The following is a 25,181-nucleotide window of genomic DNA, read 5'->3' on the forward strand; positions in this document are numbered from 1 at the left end:
CAAAAAAAAGAATTGAACATAAAATTGATATCTGATGTATTCCGATGATGCATGAAATATACCAAAAATTTTCATGACATGGAATACCAAGTGGGGTAATAGAGTTACCCCCAGGATAAATCTGCTTATTTTTTAAAAAATAAGAGGAATGGAATGATTCTATGTTAAGAAATAGCTAAAGTGATATGTTTTTAACAAGTACTCAACGTTTCAATGAAATAAATCAACATTATCTACAAAAAAATAGAAAAAATGTGGTTTGAGGTAGGCCTAGTCCAATTACCCCGCTTGGTAGTCGAAGGGTTCACCCTACTGAGTTTAGCGCCACCTCTTCAGTCTTATAAATTGAATCACTACCTCAATCCCTAGAATATGACTTTCCTGTTTTCACTCAATCATAAGGAATCGTATCAACATTTCAATTACATGCTGATTACGTTTGAACAATACATAGCCTTCCGGCAGTCGCGCTGTTGTAATAAGTACAACAGTGTCAGTTTTTTGCTGCACAAAACTAGTGATTCACCTATGCATTCCAAAACTCTCCCCCCATCACTCCACTGAGTTGCAGTATCAACCGAGCAATGGTTCAGTCTTTGGGTGCCATTTAGACGCGACAGTGCATAAGTCGCACTGTGCATAAGATAGGGAAAGACTGTATACGGGGACTGTAAACGAACCAATAACACAGAATTGATGGCTTTGCTTGATGTTCCTTATTCAGCTTTGAAATGGTAATCATCTAAATGTTCATAGGCGTAAAATAATCCAAGAGGATGAAAAAAGTAATTACACAATTAATTGATATGTTTTGACAGTAAACAGATTACATAACACTTGAAAAATTGGATGTTGTAAGAATTACAACACGCGACTGCTCGTGTGATTGAGTAGGGCGCGACTGCTGGAAGGATAGAGAAGTCAGAGAAGAGGGAAGAGGGAATGAATACATTAATCTATAGTGAGGTTCACGTTATAATGGCAGACTTCGATTAGCAATGGTATTGCTATCCTTGTCTATTATTCAACAAAATCGGATAGCGCTATCTCTTTCTCGCATTGATCTGTTGCCAGATCGTCTTTTAAAAATGTGGAATTAATACTCAATTAACAATATATTTCATCTTAGTTATGAAAAAACATTATGAAATTATTGAAAAATATAATTTATTGCTTAATAAAATGTAATTGATTATTTTAAACGAGAACGGACAGTTAATTTTACATCAATAAATCTGTATCAGCTACCGTCTATAGAAGGCATTGACAAGACTGAGGATCGGCTACGTTGATCTTCTATCTTCATCCACTGCAATTATAACGTGGACCTCACTATAGAAAAGTGAGAGAAGGAAGAAGGAAAGGAATGAGTACATGAATCTATAGTGAGTTCCATGTTTTAATGGCAGTGTACGATTGACAATACTGTTGCTGTCCTTTTCTATCATACAACAAAACAGATAGCGCTATCTCTCTCTAGCTTTCCAATGTTGTCCATTCGCCAGAATATTAATTTTATTTTCCCTTTTGACAGTGACTGTACAGAATATAGACAAACAACTCTGAGCCGCCATTTTTTTCTTAATTCGATCAAAATACTTTAGTACACAAGTCGTATAATTGATTTAAAATGTGTTTTTGGAACAATTCAATAATTTTCAGACATTACCGTATGAGGAACACAGATTAAAATACCTGAAATGACATTTTAAAAGTAGATAACTAACAATCTCAGACTCCATTTATGCTTCAGTTAGCCTACACCAAAGTAGATCACCAAGAAGAAGACGATCATCTAATTACATTTTCAAGAATTTTCATCCAAATACCGTGGCCGACACTTATAGATTAGACCTACTCGTACCGGTATAAATAATATTGAAAGGTTATTTCACAATTATTTCCATTATAATTACTTAATTTCAATTGGATTCCTATTTTTCTATTATTTTTGAAAGTGATTGGAATAGGATACCTACCAAATAACCTAATTTCTGTTGTTTTGAGATTCAGATTGGTGTATCACAGCTTCTTAAATTAGCCGTCATTTCAGGTTTGTATGAGAATAAAATCTGATCTCAGTTATAGAAGCAAATTTTTGAATCAAATGAATCATGAAAAAATAAATATTCTTGATTGATTTGACATTCAATTGATTATTTTATCAAGGAAATTATAATAATTATTATTGGATCAAATTCAATGACGAGATGAATTGAGTAACAGCTGTGTACACTCAGTGGCGAAATGGAGAGACTTAGCAACGTTTTTCTCCTATCTTTCTTCACTGCCATAATAACGTGGACCTCACTATAGCAATTTTCACTTAGTTGGAGAGAGGCATGAATTTTCGAAGAGCTACAACTTACTTCCTGTCACTAATTATAATAAAAGATTGGAGGATGAAAATTGGAAGCAATTTGATGCTTTTCAAGGGTGTGTAAGGAGACAATATGGAAAGAAAAATTGGTTTCTGAAATATTGTAAAAAAACTGAAAAAATATAAAACAAGTCTTGGTTTTCAGGGTGCTTAGAGTTATCCTTTCAGTAACTCTTGTGGAAAACCATGGATTACTCTCATTAGCGAGTGAATGGACCGATTAAACCAATTGTTGGAAAAAAAATTAAGAGAATTTTTGTTTGGTCGGGCACAATTTATTGACTATTTGACTGGGCCAACATTATGTACAACAGAAATGGTTGACAATTTAATTCACATATCAGCATCATTTAAGCTAAAATATGAGCTGTTTTTAAACAGGAGGCAACTCACTGCATAATCTTTCCCAATTAATTTGAGTAGAATGAATTTGTATGTTTTGCATCACTTTTTTACGACTTTCCCCCCCCTCCACCCTTCCCTGTACACATCCTATGTACCCTCACCACCCCCGCTCCTGCCACACCTCCCTGCCTCCTCCCCCGCTCCTTAGAAGGAGAATAACCTCTCTCCATTCCTCCCTCTCTCTCTATTTCAGAAGAAGAAGAAGGAGAGGAGAAGAAGAAGAAGAAGAAGAAGAGGAAGGAGAGGAAGAAGGAGAAGAAGAAGAGGAAGAAGAAGAAGAAGATTATAACGATGATTCTCTCTCTCTCTCTCTATGTTATGCTCTATTTCATTTATAATTACATTTAGTCATGCCCAATTACATTTAGTCACGCTCTATTTGATGATTTATAGCAGAGAGATGTTCGAGAGAGAGAGAGAGGAAGAGAGAGAGAGAGAGAGAGAGAGAGAGAGAGAGAGAGAGAGAGAGAGAGAGAGAGAGAGGAACAGAGAGAGAGAGAGATGCATTCTACTGCCAGATTTAAGTGGAACAAACTTCTCCCAGATTCAAGTGAAACATCTTTTTCTAACTGTCGCATTTAAGTGAAATGAACATCTTACTGTCAGATTTAACTGAAACATGTACTTGACAACGTTGTCAAGCACATGCAGAATTGTGGATTGTACACACAGCAAACATTATATTTTCAATGTTTCCTCAATCATCTTTTACATCTTTTACATGCTTAGAATGAACTAGTATATCCAAATACACACACATCAGTTTTGAATTAGACATATATCAGTGGGGGGAAACTCTCTACAGAGTGATCTATGATCTTTTACATTTTCGATCAGCAATGTCATATAAGCATTCCCAGAGATCATTAGAATTATTAACGATAGCTAATGATTCATCATTATTCGAACAACCATAATATGCAGATGTCCAGTTTCTAGTATATCGAGTAATTCAAAAATTTCAGATAAAATTGGAAAGTGGAGATTTTCTGTTTTTGTTAATGCAAGATCGCTCACCTCATCACCTGTTGAAAATTTAATATTTTTTGCAATTAGTTCAAATTCATTGAATGAAATTGATATCAAGGGACAAGATAGTTTCTTGAACTTTGAAAAGCTATAACAATCAACCATATTTTCCAGTTGAGTGTATGTACAGGTAAAACGTGATAAGAAACTATTTAAATGAACTTGTATCTGCACACTTTACTACACACTTCTATAAATAGAATTGAGCTTCAACACATGTGAGATCTTTACAGCTCAACTAACAAAGCATTACTGAATGATTAAACCTAGAGATTGCAGGTACAATGGAAATAAAAACAATCGAGTATAAACTAGAAATTCATTTACACAATTCACTACAATTGTTCATCACTTCCTCTTCAATTTTTATGAGTTTACTCACAGACAGTTTATGGGGTTGGTAATAGCATAAATAATCATGTATATTGTTCAAATTCACTGTGTTTAGGAAAATGTATTTTAGTTGTTCCACCAGATGATGATTTCCATGAGTTGAATGTTTAATTGCAATTTCACAAGCATCATACCAATCAAGACACTGTTCTAACCTCATTTCCAATTCACTATCAGCTTGCATCCACTTGCATGGGTCCATGATGAGCAAATGAAGAAACTATACATATATCGGTACTAATAAAGAGAAATTGAATGGCTTATGTCCATTTCCACCAATACAACATATGCAAGCGCTATGATATCTCAATGCTTGCATACAATAAACACATTGAATTTCTTGTCCATTATAGAAAAAGCCATATCTTGCAAAGTTTTTCTTTTCTGTATTTGAATAGAATTCACATTTTTCCATGCTAAGCATTCTATTGTTTTCGCACATGAAATTTGGAGACAAGTCCATATTTTTCATTATCAATGAATTATAATTAAATGCAGCATAGAGGGCTTATCACCCAGTTGGATTGCGATGATGAATTTCACAGGCATTATAACACCATGAACTAGTGAAGTAGTTAAAATTTGGTTTCTCAAGTTCATCCAGTAAACAACATACGTTTTTGTGTAACCTTCTAAGAAACTCAGCTTTCTCTGTACCTTTTGTGTAGATTTTATCATATCCTTCAAGATAAGATATCAATAATTCGTCTGTATGAATAAAATGACCATCTTCCCAGCGTATTTTGTGATAATTGTTCTCTGCCCATGTTGCTTGCTTACGCAATTTGGCATTCAATTCCAACTTTGCAAATGGCGACTTGAAATGCAACACAACAAAGCTATTTACCTGATCTACAATTCCGATTTCTTTCGTGATAATTTGATTAGAATTTCCCTTGTACCAATGCATGTCGACTGTTGCGAATTTTTTACAGGAGAGACTTTCTTCCTTCTGTTCGATGACAAGGTCTGTTTTGTCCTCCGCCATCTTCCTCCTTTGTCATCCGTTCTCCTCCTCCTTTCTCCCCCTTTGTCCTCCGTTCTCCTCCTCCTCCTCCACCTCCTCCTCCTCCTGTGGTTTAAGTGTACTACATCTTGATTGATAGTAGAAGAAGTCTTCCTCGGCGCCAAGATCACACTGTATCCCGATAGACTGTGTTTTATTCTCAGAATTAGAAGACATTATAGGTGTACTACATCTTGAGTCATAGTAGATGCTGTCTTCCTCGTCATCAAGATCATGCTGTATCTCGATAGACCATGTTTTCTTCTCAGAATTAGAAGATATTGTAGATGTTAACCAATAAAGGCTAAAACCTCAAATGAGTAAAATTTGAAAAATGCAATACTTATATAGTTTGTGCTCTATCAAGAAATTACTGAACTTCCTTCATCATGGAAGTAAGAGGAGTGTACTCCATAATACGATCACTGATTAAAACACAATAAGCGGAAGTATTTGGGGGCACAGCTTCCTTGAATTCCATATCTATTCTAATATCTGTGGAGGATTTCAAATGAGAAGATTGATGTGAACAGTCAATTACAATCATGGGTGTTTTAGTACAAAATGTGTTAAAATCAATCTCTGTTCCAAGCTCACTATTGATACTATGGTTATAGTACGCCGGTGCAAAATCCAAAAACATACAGTACATCAATTGTTGTTTACCAAGAAGGTTTTCATAAGGAAAATAGTCAGAGTTTGAGTAGACCTTTGCATTCTGAAGATTACAACTATCAAATTCCAAGATTGATTTATTAATTTTATTCTTACGATCTGTCTGAAACACTAAAACAACATACTTTAGTGTGTCGAGATGGGATGCAGTTTTTACTGCCCAAGAATGAACAGTGCTATTTTGTAAATTTGGTAATTCTGAAATCTCCCAATGACAAAAGCTCAGCTTCAACGGTGTATCAGCATTGAGCAATCTCAAAAATTTCAACCTCACATGATCTTCTAAAGTTATATAGGGAATTCTCCATTGAAGCTTCGTTATTTTTACATTAATGTTTGTTGCTTCTGTAGATTCAATGCAATTGAGATCTGTTGGTGATCTTAATAATACAAGTTCTTGTTTCAAGTTTGAAATTTTCTTTGAAAGTCTTCAAAAAATGATAGAACTAATTTGAGAGGTACACAGAATGTAAACTTATTATCTTTTAGTGTATATCCTGCTTTGTCAAACCCAGCCAAGTGATATGTGTTTTTATCAAACATATTTCTCACTAGAATAGCTCTAATTGTTGATGTTAATCCAATTAGTCTTGATTTATAAATTTGTTGGCCAGCCAATTCATATCGAATTTCATCAAAGAGATTTCCAATGAGGTTACTGGATTATATATACTTAGCTTCTATTGGATCATCCCCAGCCTTCGCACCTGATTTTGTACACTTCACCTCCCCCTCAATAAATATAAATGATTTGCATGGAAGCCACATGGATGCAAGATTCATCTAAGGGTTTAATTTCTTGACCCGAATATACTGTATGAGTATGGAACTGAAATTTAGTAATATCATTATAGAACTCGAGTTGAGATCCAACATAAAGAATTTCACTAATTGCTGCGCCGTACATGACCCCAATCTACTATAGATCCCAACATTTCCAATATTCTTGCACTTTTCGGTGATATAGCACGTAGCTTTTTAGGTGTTGACTCTATCACGTTTGAGTCTCCAATGAGCTTCTGTAAGCAAATGCTAGTGTGAGGTTTGAAAACGAGAAATCCCATTTCAAGTGCTTTGTTTTTCACGAATGTGAAGTCTAATTATAATTATATCTCCCCGGGAATCAATAAATGATCCTTCTTGATCGGTTACCTTTACATTAATGCTTTGGATTTTATGTGTGTTTAAAGGCATATAGATTATTGGATTAGGCGTTTCATTCATTAAATACCCACTAGATACTCTTGGTGAAAACTCATATATAATATGTTTCTGTTTGCCATTAGAGTAACTCCCACAGGCTATATTGCACTCAACTACAATAGAGTCAATATTTGTTATGCTACCTGAATGCTGAGAATAATACCATTCATTCAGTTGTAATATAACATTATCAAAACCAAGCATTTTTCCTATTGAAGTAGATGATGTAGAGTCAATAGGCTTATCAGAACGAATTTTGAGCTTCATAGTATTCATGTTAGCTCTTCTATTAAGTTTTTTTTTGTCACTATTCAATTTAGTCTTTGAAGCTAATATAATGTCATCAACTTCATATGCACCTGTATCAAGATCAATTAATTTATCACCATATTTGGAGCTAGAATTTCTACTGTTTATAACATTTGCAATGCTATTGTAATTACAGAAATTAATCAATCCAATTTCCCATTCTTTATTTTTATCCAAATTGAGAATTTCTTGCGAATGTTCATAGAGGTCAATTGATCTAGATTGTAATGTAATAACAACCATCTTATATGTTTTCGGCACAAATACTGGATTACAACTAGTTCGCAAAAAACAAGAGCATAAGGTGACCACATATCTGTATGTAATGGTTGCATGTACTCAACATTGTAAAAAATATTTACACCTGTTTCTTTTTTCCAATAATTTTTCAATTCATAAGGTGGTTGTAAATTACCAATTAGATCAAAATAGTAAACATTTGATCCCCATTTCTTATAACCAACCCAGTGTGTACCATCTCCAGACAGACTGTCTAAATTAACAATACAATTTTCATTTTTTAGAGTTATATTAGGTAATGTATCTATCATGTATACACCTCGTAGGAGAATTTGTAATAATTCACACCTTTTTATTAGATTGTGATTAGACAATTCTCCATCAATATTCATTTTTCACCTTCTTTGTCTCTCTACGTTTCTAAACTTCTTTTTCACCTATTTTCTTTCGGAATAAACTTACACCATATGAGGAGGTGGAAGAGGAGGAGGGGTTGGGGGCAATCACAATATGACCACCAGTCCTGATGGGGGGTATGGTTTCAAATAGTAACCTCTACCTGCAATATGCTGTTTCAATTGATAAATTATTGGAATTAAATTTTTTATTTGGCTTCTGGACATGGTTTTCTATTTTCGCTCGTATTCCTCCTCACCACTATACTCATTTTCAAGATTTCTTGAATCTTGTTCAAAATTAATTGAAAATAGACAAAATCGGTGAAGTTTGTCATGCGATTTGTATTTGGATTATTTTTTTAAGCTGTGTTAGTCTATTATATAGACTTATTTTACATCTTTCTCTTAGAAATTGAATTTTCTACAAGTTCTTTAGAAAAATATGTACTGTTTATTGTACATTCAACATGGTAAATCTGCTTCAAACCTTGTAGGGACTCTTGTTTTTCGGATCAAAGTTTCGCGTACATATCTTGAAAATCACTGTAGCTAACAGGTCTGGAAACAGTTTTATTCTATTTTCAGTCATTTTACATGGAGAACGCCTAATTGTACATCTTAATTAACAGCCACCAATACCCTAGGGCTTCGTTTCAGCAGGGAACTGAAGTTAGGACGAAATCTTTTACTCTGTATAACTTGGTAACCAAGCATTTTCGGACCTATGTTGATTAGTACTTCTTTCTTATTTCGATGTGGGGAATCATGCCCTGACTTATGGGTACCTTTTTTCAGAACACTCTGTATAATACTCCAACTTGTATAGAATGAGAGTGATTGGTTTCCAGAATTTTCAAAAAACATTGAAAATATCCCTTATTTGAAAATCTGTAGCTCCAAAACCAGGAATCGTAGATCCTGCCGCGACCTCTCAATTATCCGGAATTTTTGTCTTTCATTTGTAGGGAAAGCTTTTTTCAAATACTCGCTGCTTTCGAAATAGAACGGAAAAATTTTAAAATGCCCAAAATTTGGGATTTTAAGGTTTCAAGTCGTCTCAGGAAATTTCCAGATTTGAACTCAACGCCCCAAAATATGCACTAATGCGACCAGAAAAAATTCTTTGGGGGCTGTTTCCTGGAAAATGACCAATCGACTGACTAATATTATATTGTCAATCACTTGTAAAATGATGGATAATTTGTTTTTCAGATTGTCTGATGGGGACAGTGATAATGAGGTAAGATACATCGGACTTATGATTTTTCACAACTCTACTCGAAGTCAACTGGTAACCAAGAGACACGTGATCATTGGATCCAAGTTCCGATTACGAGAGTGTCGAACACGTTTTTCCAGGTTTTGATCATGAAAGGTAAGTGTGCAGTATTTGCTTTGAGCACTTGGGTGGAGGGGACTTCAAAAATGTCGGAATCGGCTGTGAACGAGTTTCTAATTCAATTCGTCATTGGGCAAAATTCAACATGTGAAATTAGGGATGTTGCATTAAAAACGCAAATGTCTAATATTTAAAACCTGATTCATGAAGATTGGAGGCATCCAATCCAAAAAAATTGAATACTTTCATTCAGGATTATTAATTATCTACAATTCATCTGATTTGAAGTACCGTTAAACAATAGAATCCTAGTATCTCTTTCAATTTGAAAACGTTCACTATGAGGTCCACGTCATAATGACAGTGGAGAAAGAAGGAAAGAATCTGATGTTGCGCATTCAACACAACTTCCTTGCCGTTATGAAAATTTTCACACCTGACGCTAGTGTTCACGCGTATCTCAAGTCAGCTGGTGACAGAACAATAACGCTGGAGATACACGAAGTCTGCTATCTCTTCATAGTGAATGATTTAATATAATCAACAGTTTGCAATTGAAATAACATTTTTTTGAATTCGAGCTTATTTTCAATTTTGGGTGAAAATGTTACTGAACATTAATGTATAGATTATCATGCTCAATATTTTCCACTTGGAATTTTCTGTTTAAATTGTAGCCTGATAATTGGGAATCTAAAATCAAAGTTTGCATAGATGGAGCGGAGCTCCTGGAATTTTCAGATATCGGACTTATGGCAGTTGATGGAGCTTATCAATTTCTTTTTTAAATATGAATTTTATCAAAATCGTTAGAGCCGTTTTTGAGAAAATCGCGAAAAACCCTGGTTTAACGACATTTTAGCCATTTCAGCAGCCATCTTGAATTGCATTTGATCGAAATTGTTACTATCGGATCCTTATAGTGTACGGACCTTATAAGTTCCAAATTTCAAGTCATTCCATTGATTGGGAGATGAGATATGTATCACACACTTCGTGTACATAGAAGCACATACACTCATACACACACACACACACACACACACCACACACACACACACACACACACATATATATATATATATATATATATATATATATATTATATATATATATATAAAGTGGGTTTTGGGTATTGGTCTGTATATACAGGGTGTTTCAGAAGTAGTGTCGAGAATTCTAGGGTATTGTACCTGGATGCTAGGAGACTACAAATGTCATATTTGAAGTGTCCAAAACTCAGCGGTTATCCTTATAGCTGCCATTTTGTTTTTTTCACTTAAAAATTTTTATCTCAAGAACGAAATGTTGTATTGATCTGAAATTTGACATGAATATTTATGCTATAAAGACTCAACTATAAAAAATAAAAAAAAATTTTTTCGTTGAAATTTTTCAAAATGGCGGCCATTTTAAATTTTTGATGGCGAATATCTCGAAAACCGTCCATTTTACAGAAAATTTACAAGAGACAAAAAAGTTAGCAAATTTTTTCACGATTCCAATGATACCTAATTCATTAAGATTGGTCGAAGAATAACAGAGAAATTAATTTTTTTCGTACTGCATGCATGACCACTTTTCACCATTTAAAGATCAATATTAATTTTTTAATTCCAGATGTATTTAAGATGAAGCTTTGATACTCGGTATGGCTCCATATGGGCAAACAGATGATTTTACAATGGTTTTCAGATAATAATGTTTGTCTTGTAAAAGTATTGTTGTTTCATTAAAAGTAAAGAACCAGATGTAGTGCTTCCTATTTCTTAGTCTCACGTTTCCTAGGTCTTATTTCTATCTTAAATTTCCAGTTTCAATATTTTCTTACGTTGCTTCTACACAAATATTTAATTATTGTAATGGAATTTAGTTCGCTGGAGTACACCGATATTCACTTCATGTATGGAGCAGCTCTTGGCAATGCGACCGAAGCAAGAAGAATGTATGCAGCTGCATTTCCAAACTGCCGTCTCCCTTCCGACAAGGTGTTCACAAGAACTCACAATCGGCTGAGAGAAGTTGGTTCATTTGAACGGAACAGGGTAATTGCTGGTAGGCCTCGAGCAGTTCGAAATGTTGCTTTTGAAGAGGAAGTATTGCAGAAATTCGATTTCAATCCTAGAACGAGTACGAGAGCAGTTGCAAAGCAAATCAATTCAAGTGCTTCTTCTGTGTGGCGTGTACTAAACAAGGAAAGACTTCACCCCTTCCGCTTTCAAAAAGTTCACTCATTGGTTGAACGCGACTATGAGCCAAGAGTAAACTGTGCCCGTTGGTTTCTTCAGCAAGACATTATCCAACCAAATTTTCTAGAAAATGTGTTATTTACCGATGAGTCCAGCTTTACAAGAGAAGGAATCTTCAACTCTCGCAACAGTCACGTCTGGGCCTTAGACAATCCTCATGAGGTCAACGTGCGTGGTTATCAGCATAGATTTTCGCTGAATGTTTGGACGGGTATCTTAGGTAATCGCGTGATTGGACCATACATTCTTCCTAATCGTCTGAATTCTCCCATGTACATTACTTTTTTAAGAGACATACTACCAGAACTTTTGGAAGATGTGCCTTTTGCAAACAGATATAATATTTGGTTTCAACATGATGGTGCCCCTGCTCATTTCGGAAATGTTGTTACGGACTTTCTGAACATGACCTATCGTCAGCGGTGGATTGGGCGGGGTGGACCAGTACCGTGGCCCGCACGTTCACCTGACCTCAACCCTTTAGATTTTTTTTCTGGGGCCATATGAAAGACCTTGTTAACAGCACGCCAGTAGAAAACGAAGAAGACCTTGTGGCAAGAGTGGTTGCTGCAGGAGGTGCCATTCAAGATGATGAAAATGCTTTTATAGCAGTTCGACGGTCCATGATTGAAAGGTGCAGACTGTGTAATCAAGTTGAAGGACAGCATTTTGAGCAATTGCTGCATTAGTATCAGTGAACCGATTTGAGTGAAATTAATATTTTTCAATGTAAAATAAAATTTTGGAGGAAAGTTATTCTTGTATATTTCTGTAATAAGAACGGTTTTCATGAAATTATAAAAAAAATTGATATTGATCTTTAAATGGTGAAAAGTGGTCATGCATGCAGTACGAAAAAAATTAATTCCTCTGTTATTCTTCGACCAATCTTGATACATTAGGTATCATTGGAATCGTGAAAAAATTTGCTAACTTTTTTGTCTCTTGTAAATTTTCTGTAAAATGGACGGTTTTCGAGATATTCGCCATCAAAAATTTAAAATGGCCGCCATTTTGAAAAATTTCAACGAAAATTTTTTTTTTATTTTTTATAGTTGAGTCTTTATAGCATAAATATTCATGCCAAATTTCAGATCAATACAACATTTCGTTCTTGAGATAAAAATTTTTAAGTGAAAAAAACAAAATGGCAGCTATAAGGATAACCGCTGAGTTTTGGACACTTCAAATATGACATTTGTAGTCTCCTAGCATCCAGGTACAATACCCTAGAATTCTCGACACTACTTCTGAAACACCCTGTATATAATATATAATATTAATATATATATATATATAATATATAATATTAATATATATATATATATATATATATATATTATTTGGACTCAGGGGACCTTGAAACGTATAGAGATTCGGAAATTGGGATACCTTAATTTTTTTTCGGAAAGCAATACTTTTCTCACCTATGGTAATAGGGCAAGGAAAGTAAAAATGAACAGTAAGACAAGTTCGGCTGTAAAATCTATTATTTTTATCCTAGTTATTCGGCAGGTTTGGAATTCCGCTGATTATGATAACTGGTAATAATCTGTTTGGCTCCCAAGAAGTGATACAGTTCGCAAAGGAGTGGGATTTCAAAATTATTACAATAAGTCCTCGTTATTCTCAGTCCAACGGCTTAGCTGAAAAGGGGGTGGACATATCAAAGAGATAAGAGATAAGAGAGTGTGCTGAAAGCAAAACCGATTTAAACTTGAGTTTGCTTAACTACCGAAATAGTTGTGTTGCGGGTCTAAATTATTCTCCTGCTCAGTTAATGTTTGGTCGAATGATAAGAACGAAGTTCCCATATCCTCAAGATAGTTTGAGACTTCATCAGCTTCCTCGGATAGAAATAGCAGTGCAAATGAAGCACCATGAATTTCAACAGAAAGCAACATAAGATAAAGCAGTCACGGAAACGTGTTTCTTATTTCAAAGAAAATCAGCCCATTTATGTCCAAGATTGGAGAACAAAATTATGGAAACCTGGAGTAGTTATTAATGAAGCTGATGCCCCACTTTCCTATTTGGTGATTGGACTTTACCACTCAGCGGAAGAATATTGAAAACAAAATGAGAGGTTTTTAAGAAGAAGATGATAACTGGTTGATAATATCAATTATCGGAGTTGTTGAATCAGTTTAGCTTGTTATCTACGTAAATAAAGATGGTTGTATGAAATGGCTAAAGCTGTGTTTACACCGGAGTTAATAACACAAGTTTTTTAACATTTTTGTTTTAAACTGATGTCAATAACAAAAGTCAATAACATCATGTTGAGTTGCTTTTACACCGGAGTTGATAACATGAGTTATCAATAAAAAGTTGTCAACTTGACTGAATCGACAAAAAATTATCTTGAAAAAGATGATAACATACTCGTGTTTTTAACAGAAAATTCCTTGTTATCAACAAGATTTATCTTTTCCATGTGTTATGTTAATACCAAAAGCCTCTTTTATCACATTAACTTTTGTTAATAACAGGTTACTTCCTGTTATCTTCACCGCAACCCCCTCGCCCAGCATCCCTACCCTACAACTACAGCTGTTCCCTAATAACTACAGCAGCAGACAAAACACGTGAAAAAGCTATTGACTTTTGTTGATAACAAGACTAGCAGCCAAAACAAAATGTTATTAAATTAAATATGTTGTTGAAAACTCCGTTGTAAAAGCGTTATAATTTATTTACATTAGATCAGATGAAGATCATTATGTTAATGATCATACACATGTTTTAATTTTCAGTATTTTGAAGACAATTTTTGCTTTTTATTCCGGCTGTTTTATCATATGAATACTCTCATTGGAAAAAATCATATGGAAGTCAATTCTATTGATAACAAGATCTTGTCAATAACAAGGAATTTCCTGTTAGAAACATGTGTTATAACTTTTGTCAAGAAACATTTTTGACAATTCAGTCAAGTTGATAACGTTTTGTTAATAATTGTGTTATTAACTCTGGTGTAAAAGCAGCTTAAGAATTTATCTAGATATTTAAACAGCAAGAAAGAGATAGCGCTATCCCCTTTGTTTAATGATAAACATGAATAGCAATACCATTGCTAATCAAATACTGCCATTATAACGTGGACCTCACTATAGTTATATCTCTTTGAAGTTATTGGGAACGTTTATTCGAGATTCACCTTCCTAAAGCTGCGTTAACACCGGAGTTAATAACACGAGTTATAAACAAAAAGTTATGACTTGACTGAATCAACAAAGATTCCTCTTGACAAAAGTTAATAACTCATGTTTCTAACAGAAAATTCCTTGTTATCAACAAAATCATGTGTATGGGTCTGCCATTTGAATCAACCGCGCTCACCCACGGCCATCTAGCATGCCACTGCCATCAGCCGCTCTGAGATCGCCTAGTTCAATATGTAGATGGCACTGTTCTCTCTCTGGCTTTCAGCTTTGCTCCCCAGTCCCCACTACTTGTAACCGCCTTTTCAGGAAGCTTGCTGTTCCGACGCTACATGGTTGTTTCTCTTTTGAAAGAAGTTATGAATGTATTACCCCTTCGCTTGTTTGAATTTAAACTACTACCGCGACTAGTTAGGAAAAGTTATTGTGAGAGTACTCGGCTAAATATCTAGATTTGGATCTTCTTTGTGTAACCTCTTCGCTGCGACATGGGCCAATGTATTCATCATCGCTAGTGCAAGTGAGTCCTGATTATGATATATGCACGTCCTGATCCTGATTATGAACGTGCTACCGCCTACCAGAATGAGGAGAACGCTCTTACAGTCCACTGTGAACCCACCATACCCGAACGAGACGCTTTTAAAGGTAACAATTTTATTTTCTCAGCTACTAAGTCATGTGTTTAGAAGCCCACCTCATTGGCTCTAACATAGTGTTATCAATATAATTTACTCCCATATGATACCATTTAACGAGACTATTCATGTGATATAACGGCCAGAATAAAAAGCAAAAAATTGTCTTCAAACTCGAATTGAAACATGTGTGTGATCATCAAAATAATGATCTTCATCTTATCTAATGTAAATAAATTATAATGCTTTTACACAAGAGTTTAAAACAAAAGTTTTCAACATAGGTTAATAAAATTTTATTTTGGCTGCTAATTTGTTATCAACTAAAGTTTATAACTTTGTCACATGTTTTGTCTGCAGCTGTAGTTATTAGGGAACAGCTGTAGTTGTAGGATAGGGATGCTGGGCGAGGGGGTTGCGCGGAAGATAGTAGCCTGTTATTAACAAAAGTTACCGACTCTCGATGGATAACATAAATCTTGTTAATAACAAGGAATTTTCTGTTGAAAACACGAGTTATCAACTTTTTTCAAGAGAATTTTTTGTCGATTCAGTCAAGTTGACAACTTTTTATTAATAACTCATGTTATCAACTCCGGTGTAAACGCAACTCAACATGATGTTATCAACTTTTGTAATTAACATCAGTTGATAACAGAAATGTTAAAAACTTGTGTTATCAACTCCGGTGTAAACGCAGCTTAACACACCAATCATTGAAGTTGCATAATTCTAATTGGGTTCATTCTATTTCTTAGTTGATTCTTCATATTTGGTCATTCAAGTATCCTCGAGAAGCTACCAATTATTCTAAAAATAAAAAATCCAAACTGGAATGTTAAATCTTCCCGATTCTCCACCAGTATCATCTTTCCAGTGTGTTGAACATGTGTGTACACATATTTCATCATACATTGTCGTGTCATCACAGCGGAAGGCTTCGTGGTGTGAAAAAAATTATTGAGTTTAAACACTGATTGTACGAATATATTTCTGGAGCAGATGACAAAAGATTTAGGGCACGAAAAAAGCTCTGAAAATAAAACCTTGACAATCAATGATTGTGAAAGTTTTTTCTTCCATAGTAGGATATTTATGTGTCCATCACCAAATCTTCAAGGCAGCTAGGCAGCTCCTCAGACTTAAGTTACAAGTTTGTTGTTTTGTTGTTTTTTTTCTTTACTGCTCCAATTGAGGATCTTCTTGTATCGTTATAATTTTTTTGTCATACTCACTCAATTGCAGCTGTTTTCCATGCATTAAATCAAACCGGTAAACAGCTGTTTGCAGATCAAGAGAACATGTGATTTTCATTACAGCATACTATACTGTAAAGAGATTATTATGTTCTCTTTACAGTCAAGTATGTTAGGACTCTACTGCGTCCTTATAACATATGAGTAATTAATATACTAACTCAAATAGTGAAAGAACTCATTTAAGGAGTTTCAAGTTATAAGAACTCATCTGAGATCTTATAATTAAGGCCTTTATTATTTTATTTGAGCTCGAAGGGTCTGTCTGTTATGAACTAAGCACTATGGGCTAGGTAATGTTTATAGAATGCAGTAGCTCGAGCAGCAGCAGTTTATGGTTTCTGTTTCTCAGCAATATTATTCTTTCTCAGATAAGTATGACAAAAAATATTGTACGTCACTTGTACGGTAATGTATTTACTGCATTTGTATGATAATTCTGCCCTCGACAACGTTTCGGGCAGAAACAATCATACTTATGTGGTAAATTATTGTTACCGGACTTGTTACGTAAAATACTATTAATTCTCCAGTGGCTCATTTATTGTTATTGGTTGTTTGTTTATTTTAGAAGCTGTTGTCAAACAGCTGTTTCTTGTTCGAAACCTCTCGCTGATGACACAACATGCATGATGAGCATGTGTGTACGCATTTGTCCTGTCGTTAGAGGGCAACCTGATGAAACATGGAGGACACATGTCTAATGAATTTATTCTTAATTTTGAAGTGAACTCACAAACTTTGCACATATCTTTTTCTGACATTCATCACTTTTCCACTCCTATTTACCCTCCATTCTTTACTATTAAGGGAAACCATGATAGGCTAGATATTTTTCCTCCTCCCTTTCTTTTCAGCACACCACACCATGTAGCCTGTTTTTTGTATTTTTATTAGAAATTTCCATTCCGATTGTGTTGTCTTACATTTTGATTTCTTCTGTGTATCTTTTGTTGAATTGAATGGAATTGTTCATCATTATTGACCGAGCGAAGTGAGGTCTAACATTCAAGTCGATGGTTTGGCATTTCTCTCATTTTTCTCATTTAATGTTTATATTTTGCGCATTTACGGCGAAACGTGGTAATAGATTTTCATGAAATTTGACAGATATGTTCCTTTTTCAATTGCGCATTGACTTATATACAAGGTTTTTGGAAATTTTGCATTCCAAGGATAAAATAAAAGGAAAAAGCCTCCTTCATACGCCAATATTAGAGTAAAAATCAGACTTTAGAATTATTCATCATAAATCAGCTGACAAGTGATTACACAGATGTGTGGAGAAGCCAGTCTATTGCTGTATTTCAATGAGGTCTATAGTTTCAATCAGGTACTTGTGGGTGAGAATACTGCGTGAGGTCTACTGTTCACAGAACTACTAGTTATTATATGTGCAGTAATGCCTACTAACATTAATTGCTATTTCACAGTTGTGCTCCAATGAAAAGCGTGGACTATGATGCCAACAAGTATGGAACCAAAATATACAAGCTCGCAGCAAACTCAAATTATCTCCAAGAAGTGAAGGCAACTGATTATTTCAGCCATTCTAGTATGCAGGCTCTCAATTGTGAAGTGAAAAAGGTGAATGTTGGAATGTTTTTCGAATTTTTGGTCATTGATTATTCGCCTATATAGTAAGATTAGCCGTCAGGCTCACTTCGCTCGCCATATCAGTCCAGCTGGATATATCCAACTGCATTGTCGGATGGATATATCGACTGGATATATCCAAATCCAACTGGATCGTCCAGAAATGGGATCAGCGGGCTAGCTTCGCTCGCCTGCATTTTCATTCGAGCATGCTTCATTCCATCAGAAAGTCAACTGAGAAAATGCAGAAAAGCTGAGAAAACGCTGATTTTGGGCGGATCTTCGATGAAATATTAAAGTCACCTCATCACAACATTTTTAGACCCTACCTAAACCTCTGTCTAAAAATTTGGACATTCTCTGTCTTTACTTGATGAAAGAACTGAGAAAAGGCAAAAAACCCTAATTTTGGGCGTATCTTTGGCGTCATTTCAAATTCCTTCCAACACAACATTATTACACCCTAGCTTGGCTTCTGTACTAGATTTGAACAATTCCTGTTCATTTGTTCTCGATAAATCTGAGAAAAAGCAAAAAAACGCTGGAAAAACGCTAATTTTGAGCGCATCTTTGGCGTTATTTCAAATTCCTCCTAACACAACATTATTACACCCTAGCTGAGCTTTTGTACTAAATTTGAACATTTTCTGTTCATTTGTTCTCAATAAAGCTGAGAAAAAGCGAGAAAAAAAACGCTGGAAAAATGCTAATTATGGGCGCATCTTTGGCGTTATATAAAATTTCATTTTTTCATTTTCATCTACTTTCAAATACAGTGTAAATGATGGGACAGTAATAGGGAATGATGAAAAGCAGTCATTAGGCCCTGAAATTGATCAGTTGTGAACTGAAAACTCTGACACCAGACCTGAGCCAGTCAGGTCACTCGATATTTTATATTATTACATTATTATGAGGAATGATAGTGGAAATGATAAGACAACAGTATTGCGAATTTCATCTATAGAAGATAGACAACAGTATTGCCGAAATTCATCTATAGAAGCTGTGATTCAACTCAATCTGGTGATGTAATACTGATTGTTGATTTTTTAAAATAATAATCAAATATAATCCATAAATTCGAAATGTAGCAGAAGACCGTCGAGCAGCGCAGTGTGACTATAGTGATGTCCGAGTTATGATGGAAGCGTTTGATTAGCAATTATTGTATTGCTATCCTTGTATATGGCTGTGCAAAGGCTAAAAATAAACTTTCTACTGGTGATATTTTACAAAGATTTCGATTCGTATATCATCAAGCTATTAAAATGAAAAAGTTTTCTTAGGAAAAAAATTTTTATCCGATCATTACTTTTTGAGATATGAGCGCCTAAAGTTTGAATTTTTGGGACAGAACATTTCAAATTCGGTAAGAGATAAATGTATGAGATTCAGAGGATTGATTCTTTATAGTAATGTTGAACTAGTAGAACAAAAATTTGCTGAAAATATAAATTATTGATAAAGTTATTTAATTTACCAAAAACGACCAAAAATAACTCAACAAAAAGTTATTTTCCGTAATTTTTAGTGAATTGAATAATTTTATCAAAAATTTATATTTTCAAAAAATTTTTGTTTTACTAGATCAACAATACCATAAAGAATAAATCCTTTATAAATCTCATAGATTTATCTCTTACCGAATTTGAAATGTTCTGTCCCAAAAATTCAAACTTCAGGCGCTCATATTTCAAAAAGTAATGACCGGAAAAAACTTTTACCTGAGAAAACTTTTCCATTTTGATAGCTTGATGATATACAAATCGAAAAACTTTGAAAAATATCACCAGTAGAAAAATTATTTTTAGCCTTTGAACAGCCCTTATCAACAAAGCGGATAGCGCTATCTCTTTCTCGCTTTGCTCTGTTGCCAGATCGTTTGTTAACAATTGTCATGGTAAGATTCGCCCAACAGCTTTGATGAGCAACTTTCTATAAAAATGAGCTGAAAATTACAACTACCCACCTTTATTGGCTGTTGAAATAACAACAAAATCTATGATATATTCATTTATTAAGATCCAGATTCACAAAAAGTTGTAAATGGTTTTCGAATAACCTAAAATGGCATAATGTCGAATGTTTGTTTACAATAAGGGTTAGTTTCTAAATAAATGCAAACTGAGCTGGCTACCTTATCAGTCAGCTGATAACCGGCGTGTCTGCATCTGATTGTTGACTGCTTGCTCCGATTTTCAATTTTATTATATTGTTTATTGTACACTCTGACCTGCTGGAAAATCTGCTCATCGTTCCCCTATATTTGTTTTGCATGTTTTCTCGTTTATATTTGTAAAATTATTTATTTATTCTATATGGCACACCTGAGCACATTTCTTCATTTGTAGCCATAATTGGTAGATTTGTTTTTTTCTGACCAGTGATTGGTCATTAACTGGTCATGTGATCTTTTCTTCCCGAAGCCTTGCTTTTCAATTTCTGAGAAGAAGGAGGAGAAAGAGAGAGATTAACTGAGCACGCTAATGGAGAGTCGTTTGTAACATTACTCCTATTTGTTATTTTTTGTCGTTTTAAATGTTTCATTGTTAAATTTATGTAAGAGCTCTAAATTCAATTAATATAGAGTTCCAGTAACATTAGAATTCAATTTCATTACCAAGTCTCAGTTAAAAAGGAGTTATTAATTATTAAAATCGCGAGCCAATATATAATGAAGCCTAATATGATGCCATGCAGCCTGACGAAAGCTGCCAGCCATGCAGTGAACAAATCTTCATCAGTGAGTGCGCGTATTTTATGGGCCCATATAAGTATGAGTGATTTATAATTTTATCATTTCAAATTCTCTTCGACTCGATTTTCCAAAGACAAACTGGTATATCGTTTGTAAAAATTCTGACGTTACACTGTCCAAACTTGAGTCGGGCAAACCCTTGGGTGAAAGCACTACATGCTCATCCTCAACAAATTTATAAACTTGAAAGAACTCTTTAAAATTCAAATTATATTGTTCATGGGCTCAACCCTTCATTATCAACTTCATTTATCAATTATTGAACAAACAATATTCTTATATGATTTAGTAAATTTAAATAAATGCAGCTTGTCATCACATGTTGCTCCTTAGTGACCCTGTGTTCGACCTTGCTTATAGCTTATTTATTTGCCAATATCATATTCATTTCAGAGGTCAATAGTAACCCATCATCAAGTTACTTGATCTTGAGTACAATTGATCCTTTGATTGATTGTCAGGAAAATAATCTAGTATACTCTAGAAATTTTTCCCTATTTCGTGTGACAAGGGTACTTTTCAAAACAGGAGTTAACCCTCAGAAAAGTGCCATCACCGACAGAAGACTGGTATTAAACACCACACAATGTAGAATTAAAAATTAATTGACTAGATATTCAATCTTGATCATGAAATAATTGAAAAATTTAATTTCTTGCTCAATAAATTGATTATTCTAGACGAGAATGGACGTACAGTTAATATTACATCAATGAACCTGTATCAGCTACTGTCTATAGAAGGCATTAACAAGAGAGAGGGTCAGCAACGTTGTTCTCTTATCTTCCTCCACTGCCATTATAACCTGGACCTCACTTTATTAGGATCAAAACTTCTAGGGCCGGTTTCCGAGCTCGGGATTCAGCTAAGTTCTAGACTTTGAACAGCTGGAGTCAGAAAATTGGTTTTCCAAAACGGGGCGTAGTCGCAGTCATTGTAATAGTCACGTTTGAATCAAATTTCAAAAAAAAAAAAAAAAAATAGAAAATTGAACACGAAATGAAATAAAGAGAAATTAGTGAAAGCTTCAGCTATTTTGAATTATTAAGGAATATCTAATTTCGTCGAGGAAAAACGTTTCCAGTTATAAAAATCTGGTGTGGTACACTCACACAACTTTCCTTGCTCATTGAACTATAAGCCTCATTATCAAACGAGAATAATTTAGGGGAATAACTCAATGACGATTGACGGCAACATTTGCAACTACGACTACGACAGACTACTGTATATGTGTATATACAATTGTTTTCAGAGTACTTTTTCCTTTATGTAAATTGTGAAATTCGATGATTTTTTTTGAAATTCGTCAAAACAGCTGTTCTACAGATGAAATATCTTGACTATGACTGTGTTCTTTTTATAAACTGCTCTACCTACCCACGGTATATGGAAGAAGAAAAAGTAAAAACAGTGTACCAACCTACCTCATGCACGAGAAGGAGGTTACAAAGTCCATTTCTCAAGGATTGGGTGGACCCCTCATTAGTACCCCAGGAAAAAGACTCATGTCAGTTGATAGAGCTAATAAATAACTATACAGGGTATGGATTTCAAAAAATTCGTTAGAGCCGTTTTTGAGAAAATCGTGAAAAAAATGGTTTTTTAGTAACTGTCATTTTTCTCAAGAATATTCTGGAGCTCCTGCAATTTTCTCATGAATAAGACTCATGTCAGTTGATAGGGCTTATAAATAGCTATCCATGGTATAAATTTGAAGAAAATCGTTGGAGCCGTTTTCGAGAAAACCGTGAAAAACATCGCTTTTTAGTCATCATCCGCCATTTTTCTCAAGAATATTACGGAGCTCCTGAAATTTTCCCAGGAATGAGACTCGTGCCAGTTGATAGGGCTTATGAATAGCTATCCATGGTATAAATTTGAAGAAAATCGTTGGAGCCGTTTTCGAGAAAAACGTGAAAAACATGGTTGTTTAGTAATTATCCGCCATTTTTCTCAAGAATATTACGGTGCTCCTGAAATTTTCCCTGAGATGAGACTTATGCCAGTTGATAGGGCTTATAAATAGCTATCCATGGTATGAATTTGAAGAAAATTGTTAGAGCCATTTTCGAGAAAAACGTGAAAAACATGGTTGTTTAGTAATTATCCGCCATTTTTTCCGCCATCTTGAATTGAATTTTATTGAATTTCTTATTGTCGGGTCCTCAGGGTATAAGGACCTTAAGTTTAAAATTTCAAGTCAATCGGTTAATTAGGAATGGAGTTATCGTGTTCACAGACATACACACATACACACACACACACACACACATACACACACACAGACCAATACCCAAAAATCATGTTTTTGGACTCAGGGGACCTTGAAACGTATCGAAAACTTGAAATTGGGGTACCTTAATTTTTTTTGGAAAGCAATACTTTCCTTACCTATGGTAGTAGGGCAAGGAAAGTAAAAATGAGAAAATAAAAACTACGACTACTGTTATAAAAGCTGCAACTACGCCCCGTTTTGGAAAACCAATTTTCTGACTCCAGCTGTTTAAAGTCTAGGACTTTTACGAACTGGCCCGTAATAGTGATGTCCTTATTATGAAGGCAGTATTTGATAAAAATTAGTGTTGCTATAAATATTTGTCTATAATTAAGTAACGCAGATAGATCCAGAAATTTAATGATTTGAGTGTGAAAGTAGTAGATCCTGTTCTACCTCTGCAACTTTGCCAGATCGTATTCCAATTATATATTTATATAATTATAATTAATTGGGAGAACATTTTTCCCTGAATGAATTAAAAAATGTACTATTCAAGTAATTGAAATTATATTTTCTTGAGGAATTTCAAAGAACAATGAACATGCAATATCACATCAGGTAGACTATACCGGTATTACCTATCCTATAGAAGGCAGGGGCAAGGCAGACAATAGGCAACACTGTTCTCTTATAATTTACCACTGCCATTATAATGTAGAGAACTAGTTTCTTATAGCCGCAGCAGTCTTAATGATGTATTATGGAATCGGAAAAAATTCATTGGCAAATATTCCCGGACAGAATCTGTATCTCACTCCTTCTTATCACTCTTCTCCAGCTCCTCCATCTTTCTTTCTTCTTCCTCCTCCTCATCCTTCTTCTACCTCCTTCTCCATAATTATCCTCCTCTTCTTCTTCCCCTCGTTCTTCTCCCCCTCCTCCTCATCCTTCTCCTACGCCAGTGGTTCTCAAAGTGTGGGGTGCCACCCTCCCCCCCACTGTATTAAGAAACTCTCTCCCTCCCCCATGTAATATGCATCCCCTGGGCACCCTTGAAAATAATAATCATCCGTTGTAGAAGAATGGTGTGAATTTGAATACAGTCGCTTCACATTGATTTGAAAGGTTAGTGTGAGGAATTGAAAAATAAGTTGGTTGAGACCCTCTACTTGACCCTTAATTTGAAATGAAAACTAATAATTGCCAATATTATCAATAAACTAATTAATCAATCTCCAAATAGAAATGTTATATTGTTTAAATTTCACCAGATGATATCAAGTAGAAAAATTGAACTCAACTTCCTATGCATTACTGTATCAACTCAAAATAAGTTGATATTTTCCTTAAAAAAATAATTTAGCCTTAAAAATCGATTTGATGAATGGTAAGGTGGGAAGGAATACCATAGTAATCTATTAATTCATCAAATGAATATTGATTGTTTATAGTTCACTTCTAATAGATAATTCCCCTAGAGTAGAAACATAAGAGCTGTTTTCCCACAAAACAGCTTTTTTGAGTTACTACAGTAATTATCTGATGTTGCGCCAAGCTATTGCTAGGAAAGAAATCTTGCTGTTGGAATCCATAGGGAAATTATAGTTTGGAGTTTCTATTGTTGGTAACACTGATCACGCGGACTCGCGTGCGTGAGCATTAACTTGTTACTGTGATAGTGTAGAACTGTACAGCGCGTGCGCAATGATGTCATTGATGACGTCATTATACTAAGAATATTTCGACCAGTGCGCATGACTACTATTTCTATTTCGGCCTTCTGCGCATGCCCGGTGACGTCAAAATGACGTAGCATACTAAGACTATTTCGTACTAAGAATATTTTGGTTCACCGCAATGAATCCTCAGGGGGGATGCAAAGCTTAGTTGAAAAATTATTTAAATTTACTTCCAAAATA

The 25,181-nt window shown here is 34.7% G+C and overlaps 1 protein-coding gene across 2 annotated transcripts in view; it reads left to right on the plus strand.

Moving 5' to 3' along the window:
• Positions 1–25,181, plus strand: part of LOC120354194 — a 58,405-nt gene that overhangs the window by 17,655 nt on the left and 15,569 nt on the right. For both annotated transcript variants that reach the window (XM_039440770.1, XM_039440769.1), the window contains exons 2-3: positions 9,251–9,413; positions 18,118–18,271. In XM_039440770.1, coding sequence (XP_039296704.1) covers positions 18,128–18,271 — 144 coding nt within the window. In that variant the 5' untranslated portion in view covers positions 9,251–9,413; positions 18,118–18,127. The remainder of the gene's footprint in view (positions 1–9,250; positions 9,414–18,117; positions 18,272–25,181) is intronic.

The sequence above is a fragment of the Nilaparvata lugens genome, chromosome 14 (assembly GCF_014356525.2).
Source record: "Nilaparvata lugens isolate BPH chromosome 14, ASM1435652v1, whole genome shotgun sequence".
Classification (NCBI taxonomy): Eukaryota; Metazoa; Arthropoda; class Insecta; order Hemiptera; family Delphacidae; genus Nilaparvata; species Nilaparvata lugens.